This window comes from Lynx rufus, unplaced genomic scaffold (genome assembly GCF_022079265.1).
Source record: "Lynx rufus isolate CCGP_SWC_20201006 ecotype Redwood Valley unplaced genomic scaffold, mLynRuf1.p SCAF_12, whole genome shotgun sequence".
Lineage (NCBI taxonomy): Eukaryota > Metazoa > Chordata > Mammalia > Carnivora > Felidae > Lynx > Lynx rufus.
The window spans coordinates 63,872,810-63,887,149 of record NW_025814826.1 but is presented as its reverse complement, the minus strand read 5'-3'; the positions used below and the strand labels follow the sequence as shown (position 1 = coordinate 63,887,149).

Here is a 14,340-nt window from a genome sequence, read left to right as displayed (position 1 = left end):
GTGTGTGTACACGTGTGAACGGGGTTGGAGCAGAGAGAGAGGGAGACACAGAATCCAAAGCAGGCTCCAAGCTCTGAGCTGTCAGCACACAGCCCGAAGTCAGGCTCAAACTCAGGCACCGTGAGATCATGACCTAGGCCGAAGTTGGATGCTTAATGGACTGAGCCACACAGGCGCCCCCAGGAGGAAGTAAACTTTTTATTAGGTCATTAAGAGTAAGACGCACAGAACAGAAAGGACATTTTATGTCGGGAACCGAGAACCTTCCTGGAGGAAAGGCACAGAATTTCCGCTCACATCGAGGCAGTGAGCGGGTGAGCAGGGTTAGCAGGTTCGCACGGGCAGGGTCCGGCCACCTGGGGCTCCAAGCTGCAGAGGGAAGGTGTGCCTAGGAGTCAGAAGCGTCCCTCCAAATCAGGATGGGCAAGTGGCCAGACGAGGTGGAACCCATGTGTCCAGACCCATCTCGTTCAAGCTCAGACTAGATTGTGTCTCTCAAACAGCGGGTCACAGCCATTTAGGAAGATGTGACATCCGCATAGTGGATTTGGAACAGCGCTTTTTACATGAAGTAGGATGGGATGGGCCAGAACAAGATGGAGCAGGAAGTACGAGTGAGATGTGTTTCTGAAACTTGTTTCCTTGTGTGTCTGGGAGTGTGGGATTGCACTCATTTGCCGCGTAAAATGAAGAATGTTTCTTGCCGTGGGTTGCTATGTTTTATTTTTTTAAACTTTATTTATTTATTATGAGAGAGAGAGAGCAAGGGAGGGACAGAGCGGGGCAAAGAGAGGGAAAGAGAGGGAGAGAGAGAATCCCAAGTAGGTCGGCGCAGAGCCCGATGTGGGGCTCGAACTCACAAACTATGAGATCATGACCTGAGCCAAAACCAAGAGTCCGACACTCAATCAACTGAGCCCCCAGGCGCCCCATGGGTTGCAACATTTTAAAACGCAGCGTTGCCGTCTTTAAAACGGTTTAGAACTGGCTGGTAGCAAGGGTCTGTTTTATTGTCTCTCTCTTCTGTCTCACCCGTGTCTAGACTGTGCTTTTCACACAGTAAAGCGTTCAGGGAAAGTTGCTAGTGGAAATGTTATGAATGAAATGTGAATGTCGGTCTGAATGGGAGTGAATGCAGGAAGACCGATACTGGTGGTCTAGCCCCTGGAACAATGACCATGGATTTATCACTCTGTCTTTTATGTTTTTCTGTAGTAATAATTGTAACACTCATCTTTAAAAAGCATTCATTTTACAAGATGCTGCGTATATAGTGTTGAACACAAGAGGCACTTTACCTGCCTTGCTGATGCTTTTTCTGTTGAGAGAACTCTGGTAAGAAGCCGTGCTGAGTGCTGTATGTTCATTGGCTCGCCTAATGTTCACAATAACACTATGAGCTACGAACCGTTTTTATCCTCACTTCACCAAAGAAGAAACTGGGGAAGGACACCTGGGGGCTCAGTCGGTTAAGCGTCTGACTTTAGCTCAGGCCATGATCTTAGGGTTTGTGGGTTTAAGCCCCGCGTCGGGCTCGGTGCTGACGGCTCAGAGCCTGGAGCCTGCTTCGGATTCTGTGTCTCCCTCTACCTCTGTCCCTCCCCTGCTCACGCTCTCTCTCTCTCTCTCTCTCTCTCAAAAATAAACATTTAAAAAAACGTTTTAAGAAGAAACTGGGGAAACCAGGGCTCAGAGAGGCTAAGTAACTTATCTTAGACCGCACAGCAAGCATGTGATACGCACACGGACTGCTGGAGTCCAGATCCCACACTCCTAGCCTCCTCGTCATGGCTGTGCTGTATAGTGGCGATCCATTCTCCCAAAGAATACGCGGAAGAACCGAACTGTGGATTTCTCAAGCTCTAAAATAGAAATATCCGTATGTTTCCAGCTGTCTCGCTGGAGTCTGAGTAAATCTGAAATGGAAATAAGTAGGTGATGAACAAGGCCCTGGATGCTGCGTATAACAGATCTCCAGAACTTTCTCATCTTATTTCCTTGAAACTCTATGCCCTTCACTTAGCATCTCCCCATTTCCTCACCCCGGCCGCTGGCGGCCACCACTTTATTTTCTGACTCTGTGAATTTGACTATTTTCGACTCCTCCCGTAAGTGGAATCACACATCATTTGTCCTTCTGAGGCTGACTGATTTCACTTAGCGTCGTGTCCTCGAGGCTCGTCCATGGTGTCACGTATGACAGAATTCCCTTCTATTTTAAGGCTGAATAATATTGCATCGTTCTGCGTTTTCTGTAACCCTTTCCTGTTCATGGACACTTAGCTTGTCTCCAGAGCTGGGCTGTTGTGAATAGTGCCATGCACATGGGGGTGCACATATCTCTTAAACACCCTGGTTTCGGTTCTTCTGGTTAAGTACCCAGAAGTAGGATTGCCCGATCATATGTAGTTCTATTTTTAATTTTTCAGGGCACTTCCATACTGTTTTCGAAAGCAGCTGCGACATTCTACATCTGCATCAACAATATACAAGGGGTCCGACTTCTCCACATCCTCACCAACACTGGTTTTTTGGTTTGTTTTAACAAAAGCCATTCCCGGTGCGAGGTGATTGCTCACTGCATGTGTGCCCTGGAATTCTTAGTCATTTTTTTAAACACATGCTAAGCACTGTTTTAGGTGCTCGGTCACAGGCACAAAGTCTGTGCACATAATACACCACCTTCTAGCAGGAGGTAATTCCCTGCATAAAACAACCTAGACCTGACTCTCCTACAGCTCTCCTGCTGTGTTACAGTTACTTGATTAATCACCTGATCTATCATGGCTATTAGCTCTTTAGGTCCAGAATCAAGTTTCCATCCTGGAGGTATACACCCTAGCTTGTGGACATAGTCCTATGCACATGGGTGTCCGGTCCGTATACCTTTGTAAAAAACTAAAAACGGGACGCAAATTCCACGTTCCGATGATGGCTAAGAAGTGCATATTTGAACAAAATACCATTTAAATATTCAAAGGAAGGTGCAAAATATTAGGAAGTTGCTACAGCCTTCAGGGGCGCCTGGGGGGCTCAGTCGGTTAAGTGGCTGACTTCAGCTCAGGTCATGATCTCATGGTTCGTGAGTTCGAGCCCCACATCGGGCTCTGTGCTAACAGCTCGGAGCCTGTAGCCTGCTTCAGATTCTGTGTCTCGCTCGTTCTCTACCCCTTCCCTGCTCGTGCTCTGTCTCTCTCTGTCCCAAAAATAAATAAAACATTTTTAAAAATTAAAAACAAAAAAAGGAAGTTGCTACAGCCTTCATGGCTTTGAGGAAGATAATACATTGCTTATCTTTTTTTTAAAAAAGTTTATTTATTTATTTTGAGAGCGAGAGAGAGGGAGAGAGTACGCACAAGCAGAGGAAGGGCAGAGGAAGAGAGAGAGAGAGAGACAGGATCCCAAGTGGCTCCCTGCTGTCAGTGCAGAGCAGGATACAGAGCTCAATGTCATGAACTGTGAGATCATGACCGGAGCCAAGACCAAGAATCGGATGCTTAACTGACCAAGCCATCCAGGTGCCCTGTATCCTTTTTGACCATAGGTTAAAGTCCAATGGAGAAATGAGAAGGAAATAAAATATTCATATTTCAAATGTATATTCAGAATTCATATGTAACATATCCATATGCATATGTTTATCATGTTTGTCACCAAGAGTGCTGACTGGGAGAATTTTCCCTGGGTGCGTGTGGAGCTGTGCTGCAGGAACAGGTGACCTGCCTTCACAGCTGACAAGTGACGTGGGGGCCTCCAGAGGTCAGGCTGCTCCAAAAAGAGCAACAGTCAGGCAGAAAGTAGCTACATGTGCTTAGTTCTTCTCCCAAACTGGCCAACCCAGTAAGGCCCTCTTCTCCCCTTGTGCAAGTGTGATTGAGGCAAGAATGGAGAAGATGACAGAATGCTCATACTTTTCCTTCATGGGAGGAAATAAACTCTCTCCCTTCTGCAGGGACTTGAGGAGAAGGGAATAAACGTTTCCCACCATCCAATCCTTTGAATGAGGAATACTGGTGGTTTCCAAGTCTGAAATGAAATTCCTGCTGGTGGAAGGGTATTCAGTTCATGGCGGAAGAACATGGGGCATTTTTTTTTAATCCTACTTAGAAGAACAAAAAACCAGGGCTCCTGAACTAGGGGAACTTACGTGCTAATCAAGGATGCTGGTGTCCACACAGTAAGCAATAAAAAAAAAAATAGCAATTTTCGATGGTTCTTAATTCTTAACCTATAGGAGGTTAGAAATGCAGGAGTAAAGGATAGTAACTTGAAGTGTTTCCTCCAAAGTACTAATTTAAGATTTCTGCCATTTAGAAACTCAGTTCCTGCCCCGCTAGAATGGTATTTGTTGCTTCCCACTTAAATGGGGTGTGATAAAGTGCCCTGGTCATACAATCACTGACCTCTAACCTCAGTGCCCAGGCCAGTTAGGATACAAAGCAGACCATGGCATTGGGGGCTGGGTAGGTGGCTGGGAAGAAAGGAAGAGAGGACAGACAGATGGTGGATTGTCAGAGCCTGCTGAACATTTTCTGAATGTTTTCTTGGGATAAGGGGCTGGAGCAACGATTCTTAACACATTTAAAACTTCCTTGGAGAGGTGCCTGGGTGGCTCAGTTGGTTGACTCTTGGTTTCGGCTCAGGTCATGATCTCCCGGTTTGTGAGTTCGAGCCCCACGTCAGGTTCTTTGCTGATGGTGTGGAGCCTGCTTGGGATTCTCTCTCTTCCTTTCTCTCTGCTCCTCCCCCCACTCCTACTCTAAATAAATAAACAAACAAACTTAAAAAAAAAAAAGGCTTTCTTGGGTGCTAACCTAGTACGTGTGTCCCCAGGATACAGACCCACAGCCAGCTGTCTCTGGACATCCGGAATTCAGAGTATCTCACCACCATGCCCCCGCTGCCCGCGGAGTGTCTGGACATCGATGGTGACTGGAACACCCTGCCGGTTATCTTTGAGGACAGATACGTGGACTGCCCTGCAACAGGTTGGTCTTTGTTTTGGAGAGAACAGCAGGTCCCAGTCCTTTGCCCTATTTGTTTTCCGATAACAGTGGAACCAAATCAAGGAAGTCATTTGTCAGTTCAGGCTCCACCAGTGGGAGATGACCTTATGTCAGTGCAATTGACAGATCGATGTAACAGAAGGACAGCTGCAGTAAAGATCCCCTTCCCGACTCTTCCTGGGGTAAAATCGTAACAAGTGCCTCAGTGTTTCCACCTATAGAATGGGAACCAGATTCTCCCCTCACCAGAATACCGTGAGCATAGGATGGGCATCCTTTCTTATCCCAAATGTGCAACTCAGATATAAAATCATTTCTCTTTGAATTCTAATGGCATTCGATTCAGACTCCTATGGAGTGCTTGCTTCGTGCCATGAACCAGACAAGGTATTCGAGAAAGCAGGCTGCATCAGCGATCAGATTGGTAGATGAGCTACTCAGCTCAGGGAGAAAAGACAGCGGGTTCCTGTGTATTTGTGTGTTTGTGTCCGAATCACAGTCTGTCTTGCTGGTGTTGCACAGTTTGTTAATGAATTGATAGCTGGGTGAGGGGGCGGGGGGCCTGATGCACACCGGGCATTCGGGAGATGTTAGTCCTCTGTCCCCTCGCACAGCCCTGCTCTTGGAAACCCCAAAGCTATCACAGGTGACAGAGCTGAAGTAAACCCCTAGTCCCTGAAAGAGCCAGAAAATACCCCGCTGGAGGTTTTACCTGTTTTATCTTTTTAATCCTATTAAAAAACAGACAACCCAACCTCCTAAGCCCTATTTCACCGAGAGAAACTGAGGCTCGGGGGTATAAATATGTATTAAAGATCATGCAGCTTATAAAAGCCAACTGACATCTAGTGTCCACATCGTGTAGGACAGCCAGAAGGTAGGGGCTCTGGAGATGGCCAGCTACCCGGTGGTCAGACAAAGCTTATTCCAACTCTCCCTTGACGCTGCGTGTGTAGGTGTGTGTGTATATGTATATGATCATTTTCGTTATAGTTTTGTCATGTAGCTACAGGCAAGTTGAACAGTTAGAGAAGAAATTTAAAATGAGCACCCACGATCAGACCCCCTGATGGTATCATTAGGCCTCATTGCAGCCGATCTTCCAGTCTGTTTTCCTGTACATGTTAAAACAGACACCCCAGCGGATGTAAATCTCAGTCCTGCAACATCTCCATGCAATTGTCTTGCACAGAAATCAACCTCGGGCTGCAAGTCAACCTCAGGCTTTCTGGAGTTTCCCTGCTGGCCCTCACCCACTCTCCCCCATGTCAGTGCCCTAGACTTAGATGTGGCTGGGGGTCGTCTTTCCAGGGTCATCTGCCCATGCAGTTTCCTCTAAGCTCTACATCTATTTTAGAACCAGCAGCTTCTGTAATGTGCTTAGGACATGGGACTTGGCGGAGTCTGGGCCACCAGCACTAAGGATCCCGTCTTCCCAGAAGGACCCCAAGGCAATTGCTCTCAGAGGGTTGGCTGTCTCCTCAAGATTTCTCTCTACAGACCTCTCACCTGCTCCTTCCCCTCCCGCCCCCACCCCCATTTCCCCACTCAAAACTTTTTCTGACCTTCTTTGTTCCTTCACAGTGTGCTCTGATGATTTAATCCCAGAGCAAAACCATTAGCAAATAAAGAACTATTTCCTTTTTCCTCCAGGGGTTAGTGACCTTAATGTAATTTGCAATGAGGCCATCACATTTGCATTTCATTGTTTTAGCTAGTGAAGAAAGGGACAGAAAAGAGTCCCATTTCCATATGAAAATAGTAATATTTATTCATGGTTTGCTGTAATCCCATGGTAGATACCTACTGGGTACCAGGCACTCGCAAAGGCTGTCTGTATTGTCTGGATTCTTTTTCCCAGGTACCCGTCACTCCTAGGTCCCAAGGCAATTGAGCCATTTGCCTAAGGGCCTTAAAGGTTGGCCCCACTGCCTGAATTTGAATCATTTCTCCAACCATTGGTAACCATGTGAAACTGGGCAAAAAGAACTGTAATTTATTCCGCAGGCCTACTGTGAGCAGGGGAGAGATCCAGCCACAGAACACGTAAGAGTGATCGGCACAAAGGCAGTTAGGAATGCGTGTCAACTAATACCATGAGCTAGGATCTGACTACATCCATCCTCTTTGGATTAGATGTTCTGCTACTATTTTGTCGCACAGTTGTGGCATGAAACCAGTGTTGCTAATTTTGACAGCCCACCTCCTCACTGGGCTTTCTGTGTCCTGGCATACACTATCTGTGATCAATCAGAGGCATCTTTCATTTTTGCTCAAAGAACCCATCAATCCTCCTGTCTTCCTCTAATCTAAAGACCAGACTCCTCATTCATACAGGGCATTCGAGTTCATCCATATCGTGGGTTCTCTCTACCTGTCCAACCTCATGCTCGCCCCACGTCCCTGTTCAGTCTTATTCCATTCACACGGGATCTAACTGATGTCTGACCAGACTGTGCACCCCAGGCTTCTGGGTCTTTGCCCTTTGCTCTTCTCTGCACCCAGCACGACTCATTATCTCCTTCTCAGAAGAACCCAATTCGTATTTTCCAAGGTCACAGCCCGCGTGGTTCAGGTAGAGCCAACCGTACTGTGCTGTGTATGCTTCCCAATGTTTTGAAGATCCCTTGGAGACAGAGAGACTAGTTCATTATTATTACTGGTCCCCACCTCCCGTCTCCCTAACCCAGGGCCTCGTACAGGACTTTGTGCAGAGGCTCTGCCAATTATTATTCATGGATTCAGTCACACTGACATTGTGGTTTTTTCAAACCAATGTAAACAGCTCACGAGAGTAATCGCCTTTTTTCTGCTACATTTCTGTTCTGTTCTCAAGTCATTTTATGAACACAGCTCAGGGACTATGTGGCGGCCATGGTATTAGCTGTGGGCGAACAGATATTCATATAACACAAGCCCTTCTCTGCAGTGGGGACAGGAAGTGCACAGGTGGATCCCATTATACATGGTAGTCGTGGTGGTGGTGTTACAGCACACGTGTGTAGAGGGGATGTTGGGAGTTTGCCCAGAGAACGTCTAACTTGTTATTGGCCTTGGAAAAGCTCCCCTAGAGGAAGAGACATTTGCTCAGCCCCTCAAGATGCAAAGAACATATCGACCTGAGGAAGAGACCCATTCTTTCCTAGTCTTTGGTCTACTCTTTGACCCAGTCATAAATTTCACTCCAAGGTGTGAGCTGTTGATATGTTGTAAGTGTCTCCGTGATTCACTTCATAACCTCCTATAGTTGTTATATTCCTTTAACTTCTATGAAAACCATATGAAGGATTTAAATGTTTTAAGTAAAATGAAAGCCTAAACCCTGTCTTCTTTTGTTTGCTGTATATGGGAAGTGAGTAACATATCAGATGGCTTTGTCGAGAGAGTGGTGGTTCAGACAGACATAGCAGGTACTTATTTTCTTTCATTTATGCTTTATTAGAAGGGAGAGAAAGAGAGATAGGGAGGAGGAGGGCGAGGGGGAGGAAGAGAGGGAGGTAGAGGGGGAAGTGGGGGTGCAGGGGGGAGGGAAGAGAAGAGACTGAGAGACAGGATGAGAGAGATAATAGTTTACCCTAGAGAAAAATAAGAAAAAGAAGGTCATGCTGTGACCCCCGCCATCCTACCGGGAAGATCAGAGTGACCTGGGAACCTCTGTGGTCTGAATGCCATGCGGGATAATTGCCCTGGGGACAGAGCTCAAGCTTGGAGGGTTTCCCTACAGAAGGCAGAGATCTGTCTTCCCCACATGTGCCATTTCCTATCGTAACTCTCCTGTGAGCTATGTGTGTGAGGCCTGCTGGTCACTATGAATCTGCCCATCCTAGAGTTGAGGCAAATGAGCTCAGGTGGGAAAAAAAGGCTTATTTATTCTGTCGTCGTCCAAGGCCTCACGGCTGTGCCAGAGTCAGGATGAGAAGGCGGACCTTCCTGGATGCAAAGCTGTCTTTCTACACTGTCAATACTGTACAGAAGACAGGGAAGAGCTTTAATATTTAAAAGTGGTAATTGTCAAAACTGTTTTGATAAGTAAAAGGTAAATCATGAATAATGATATCTGACAGTTTTGCATTAGTGCACGGCGATTCTTACGCTGATTACCTGGTGTTCGGTTGAGTTACGCAGGTCAAGGGCACAGCCTCTGATAAGGCTGCCCCCGGGTCAGACCCAAGCTGGAGGGTTCCTGGGCCACCCGTGTTCCTGACCAGCTGGCTACGAATTCAGGGCTTCCTACCAACCCCTCAGGTTTGACGATTTGCTAGAACAATTCACAGAATTCAGGAAAGTGCTATGCTTACGGTTACAGTTTTAACATAGAGGATCCAAATATAGACCAGCCAAAGAAGAGACCCATAGGGCAAGGTCTAGAAGGGTCCCAAACGCGAAGCTCCGGGTGCCCCCAGGACTGGTCATCCTGGCAAATCAATGTGTAGTGCCACCAGGAAAGCGTATTCAAGCCCCAGTGTCCACAGTTGTTGTTGGGGTTGGTTGAATCGTTGGCCACGTGATTGAACTACTCTCCTGGGAGATTGTCCTGGTGTTATCTGGCGACCAGTGGTTGGTCTTTCTTGCATGGCCAGTCCCCATCCTGACTCATTTCCTTAGCGTAAACTATTAAAGGGCTCATCTTGAGTCACCAGGCTAGCATACGCCTTCAGGGCCTGCCAGCCACAAATAACAAAGACCTTTCCATCACTTGGGAAATTCCACGAGTTCAGGGCTTGTCCGCCAGGAACCAGGAACAAAGCTCAGCCAAGGTTTTGATTATACCGTCAGGCTTCTGGATAATCTGTGGACATAGATTCATAAACGACAAACATTCTTCTTTCTTTTTTCTTTTTGTAGGGCACAGTTTGAGTGTTTCCCCTAATTTTGATGTTCAAACAAGTCCCGCAATAATGAATCTGAAAGACAGAGAAGAGAGCCCTGTTGTAAATAGAAAATCACCTTTCAGGGAAGACCTTGTCTCGCCCGCCATGAAACCACCCCAGATGGACTCTGACGAGGAAGTTCTGAGGTGTCCAGAGGCAGATGACAGTGCAACTACACCAAAACACGCGGATGTGTGCTCCGAATCTCAGGTGTATCTGACAATCGGTGAGGTCCAGAACAAGGCGGGTTTGCCTGAAGATGAATGTTGGGCTGGCCCGAGGGCCGATGTTGGAACACGTCCCCTGGCAGATGAGGACCTGCCCAGAAGGAGGCCGGGTCCAGAGGATGGCCAGCCCCCGGTACTCACCTACATTGATGTGAAATCTAGCAATAAGGACCCGTGCGGCCCTGAACCCACGGTGGTCGTTAGTGCTCAGCACGAGAGTGGGCACTCCCGAGATAACTATGAACCCGCCAGAACTGTGCCAGGCAAGGAGGTATCAGGTACAAGTCGTCCACATGCCATCTCTTCAGAGAAAACAACGCTCCGTGAGTTAAGTCCTCTAGGAAAGGTTGCAGACCGAGAGGGCAAGGTGGTGCTGCTAAGCCTGAAGCTCATCCCCTCTGAGCCCTGCGATCCACTGAACTCTGCTTTGAGGGATCCCTTGGACGTTAGGGCTTCCCCAAAGGACCCTCCCTCAGAGGAGCAGGAGGAAGTGTCGGTGCTCTCTGGGGTCATCAAGAGATCTTCTTCCGTCGTCTCCGATTCAGGCATTGAGAGTGAGCCGAGCTCTGTCGCTTGGTCCGAGGCGCGAAGCAGGGCCCCGGAGTTACCCAGCGACCGGGAAGCCTTGCACCATCTGCTTCGAAGACACGGCCTGCACAGGAACTCCTTGGAGGGCGGACACACGGAGAGCAACACGAGTTTGCCGAGCGGGATCCAGGCGTCCCTCACCTCCATTAGCTCTTTGCCTTTTGAGGAGGAGGAACGGGAGTTGGCCCTCACCAAGTTGACCAAGTCCGTATCTGCACCCCAGATCAGTAGCCCGGAGGAGTCTGCTGGAGACACAGACGCCATGCAGCAAGGTGGACCTCTTGCTGAAAGTTGCACCGTGCCCGTCGAGACCATAGACTCCCCGGGATCCAGGACGCGGGACGCTGGGGCACAGGTGGTTTCAGGTGCCGACAACCAGCAGGGCCCCGGTTACATAGACATCCCCAAAGGTAAAGAGAGTCAGTCTGAGCCTCAAGGACCTTGCTGTCTTGATGGCAGGACGGAGAACCCTCCAGGTGTGGAAACCAAAGATCTTCATTTAAAAATACCGCGTATCATAGCCCTTGAAAACCCTGGGAATGGATCTTTCCCTAGAGTACTAAAGGAGACCCCAAAGGGCATGCCTGAGGACTTGAAACTGGAGAAAGGAGCTCGTTCCCACAGCAGCATCTCAGATGATGAGACTGTTGCCCACCGTACGGTGCCTGCGTTGAACTATACCGCAGTTGCTGACGCCGTCGACCTGGGCTCAGCAGGCAAACAGAGCAGCTCACCTTGTATCATGGATGATGCAGAGTTCAGCAAGGGAGCCAATGCTGTCCTGGAGGCTGGGCGTGAAGCGGGCACTGCGTGCCCCACCGTGACCCACTCCGTTCACTCCCAGGTCTTAGGAGACCAAGAGCCAAGGGCAGGCACTTCCGTTATGGTGTCCCACCTGCCCCCGGCAGAGACCTTCACCCTGGACAGCCTGAAAGCCGTGGAGGTCGTCAACCTGTCCGTGTCTTGCACTGCCACGTGTCTCCCTTTCTCGTCTGTGCCCAAGGAGACCCCTGCCAGGGCCGGATTCGCTTCCAAACAGACCCCATTGCCCATCACTCACCAACCTTTGGGTTCCTTTGGAGTCGTTTCCACTCATTCCAGCAAGTTGGAGGAAGAAGTCAGTGAGAGGATGTTCAGGTGAGCTTGCTGACGGCTTACCCACCCCAGCACAGATTTGGGTTTACCCACATATTTCTCAATTCCATGCATCCGTCGAGATAGGAGTTAGTTCCCGACTTAGATAACGTAATATGCTTCTAACATACAAGTCCGAGATACAGGACAGTGTAAGTCAACCCGCTCAGTAAGCCCATCTCTCAAATACAGCCACTGTGTAAGTTCTCTACACTTTTTTTCTACGTATATCCCTATATATTCTTCTTTTGCCAAAATTGGATAGTTCTATACAAACTCTAAGGTTTTTTTTTCAACTTTAATATATTGGGGACTTTTCTATATTTACAGATTTATTTTTGCATTCTTTTTTTAACGTTTAAACAATATTGTCTAGGTATAGCTCGATTTATTAACAAACTCCTTTAGAGATGGGCATTTAAGGTTTTATTCTTAGTTTTTATTATGAGAAACAATTCTCTTACGACTGTCACCCTACCTCTATCTTTGCACATAGAGAGGGCAGTTCCTCAAGAAGCTTTGGGGAAATTTCATCAGATTTATCTCCTAAGCCCCCTTGTACAATTCCTACATTTATCATCCCTTTTGCAATGCCAAAATCCATCCCTGCATCCTCTCATTGGGTTTGCATTCATAGTGATCCCTCATCTATGAATTATACATTTGATTAAGTATATCGTGGAATCATTTGATTACTCTCCTACAAAATGATGGAGAGTTACCTATTAACGGTATCCACGAAAGAGATTGCACAGGCAGGTAAACTTTGGATCCCTTACTCATAAAGAACATTAAGTACCTATTACGCTCCTGTTGTCATTTTAGCAAATAGAGAACAAGCAGTGCCCCAAGCCTGGTCGGGTTGTCCTGGCTGGCACCGTACTTCCAGCCTAACAGGGAGACAGAAAGACGAGAGAAGTGAGAGAGGGCAGCTGGGTAGATGGGATGGTTCCCGTGTGTGCACAGCTGAGCCAGGAGAAGGACCCAATCTGGGTAGTGAGTGTGCATAGAGACGGTGGCTAGGGGAAACTTTAGACACGACTACAGAGCAAATACGAGACACATGGTGATGATGGTGGTGGTGATGACGGTGATGATGATGATGGTGATAAGTCTGGTAATAGGTCATTGTTTTTTACTATTGAATCAGTCTGGAGGACTGTTCTAAGCATTTTGCGTATATCGCTTAACATACAGAATAGTTTTATGAGTTAGATAATCGTGTCTTCTCCTTTTACAAATGAGGAAAGGAAATGCAGAGAGGTTACGTGGGTGGCCCACAGCTAGTAAATGTCAAAGCTGAGATTCTGACCTTAGCACAGACTCCCAAGTCTGTGCTCTTAACCACCACCTTGTCCAAGAATCAGGCAAACCCGGTGGGAAGGCATCTCAGACAGGCCTGAATGCACAAAGACATAGGAGTAAGGAACTTAATTCACGCAGGGAAACATGAGCGGTGTGTTCCCTTTGGAGGCTGGGAGATGCTGCTGAGAAGCAGGTGGAGTCCAAGCCCTGGTAGCCTTGTGGGCCACTTTGGGAAACTTTCCTTCTGGGGAGATCTTTTCAAGGATCGCGTGGATCCCTAGAGCTGAACAGAATCTTAAAAGTCCCATTCCATGCAGAAACCACATAGAAATCTGCAGAAACCAAGCCAGTAACGCTTTTCCCGGGACGCTTTCCTGGCTCCTTGTGGAGGAAAAAGCTTCCCTTACCAGCATCTCCCGGGGCCTCATATCCTGCCTTTGCTGCTCGCAGACACTTCTTTGTACATGTGCATCATTTCCACTCCCCAGCTCAACTCATCTCCTGCTCAACACGGCACACACAGCGTGGCTTCTGATTAATTAGTGTATTCTCCAGTTTTTATCAGGCCAAAGAAAAATTTAAAAAAGAACTGAAGATTGCTGGATTTCTGTACAGTGACTTATCTGTACTAGCTTCTGATATACCGTATTTCCCACCAGAGGAAGAGGAAGAAAATTTGGAAGATGGGATTCACCTGGTAGTCTGTGTCCATGGCCTAGATGGTGAGTCCCAAAAAGGTTTCCTCCGCAGAATTCTGTGCTATAAACCATTTATGATATTTATGAGTTAATTTGAGTCAGGTACTTGTTCAACTGTGTCACCAGCAACCATGGAGTGGTGGCACGTTGGTCTAGGGAAATGACATGGCCTTGTGCCCAAAGATGAGATCTCTGACACAAAAATCTTTTAAGTAAATGAAATACATAAAAAAGTGCAATAATGCAGTAATGGAATAATTAATGGAATGAAGGAAGGAAGAAATGAATAAGTAATGAATGGAACTAATGAACAAAAATTAAAGGAATGGATGGATGGATGGATGGATGGAATGAAATATTAATGGGATGCATGAGTAGTTAGAATGTGTGGATTAATGAGACCCATGAGTCAATAGAAGGAGGGGAGAAATTCAGTGGATTCATTTTGAGGGGCTCAGGTTAGTGGCCCAAGCTATGCTGTTGCCTACTTTTATTCATTTCTCACTTACGG

At 47.3% G+C, this 14,340-nt stretch overlaps 1 protein-coding gene across 1 annotated transcript in view; it reads left to right on the top strand.

The window, feature by feature from the left end:
- The window catches only part of FAM135B (family with sequence similarity 135 member B), a 183,741-nt gene that overhangs the window by 157,418 nt on the left and 11,983 nt on the right, over positions 1-14,340 (top strand). Inside the window, exons 11-13 of the mRNA XM_047073820.1 lie at positions 4,834-4,988; positions 9,852-11,829; positions 13,687-13,853. Coding sequence (XP_046929776.1) covers positions 4,834-4,988; positions 9,852-11,829; positions 13,687-13,853 — 2,300 coding nt within the window. The remainder of the gene's footprint in view (positions 1-4,833; positions 4,989-9,851; positions 11,830-13,686; positions 13,854-14,340) is intronic.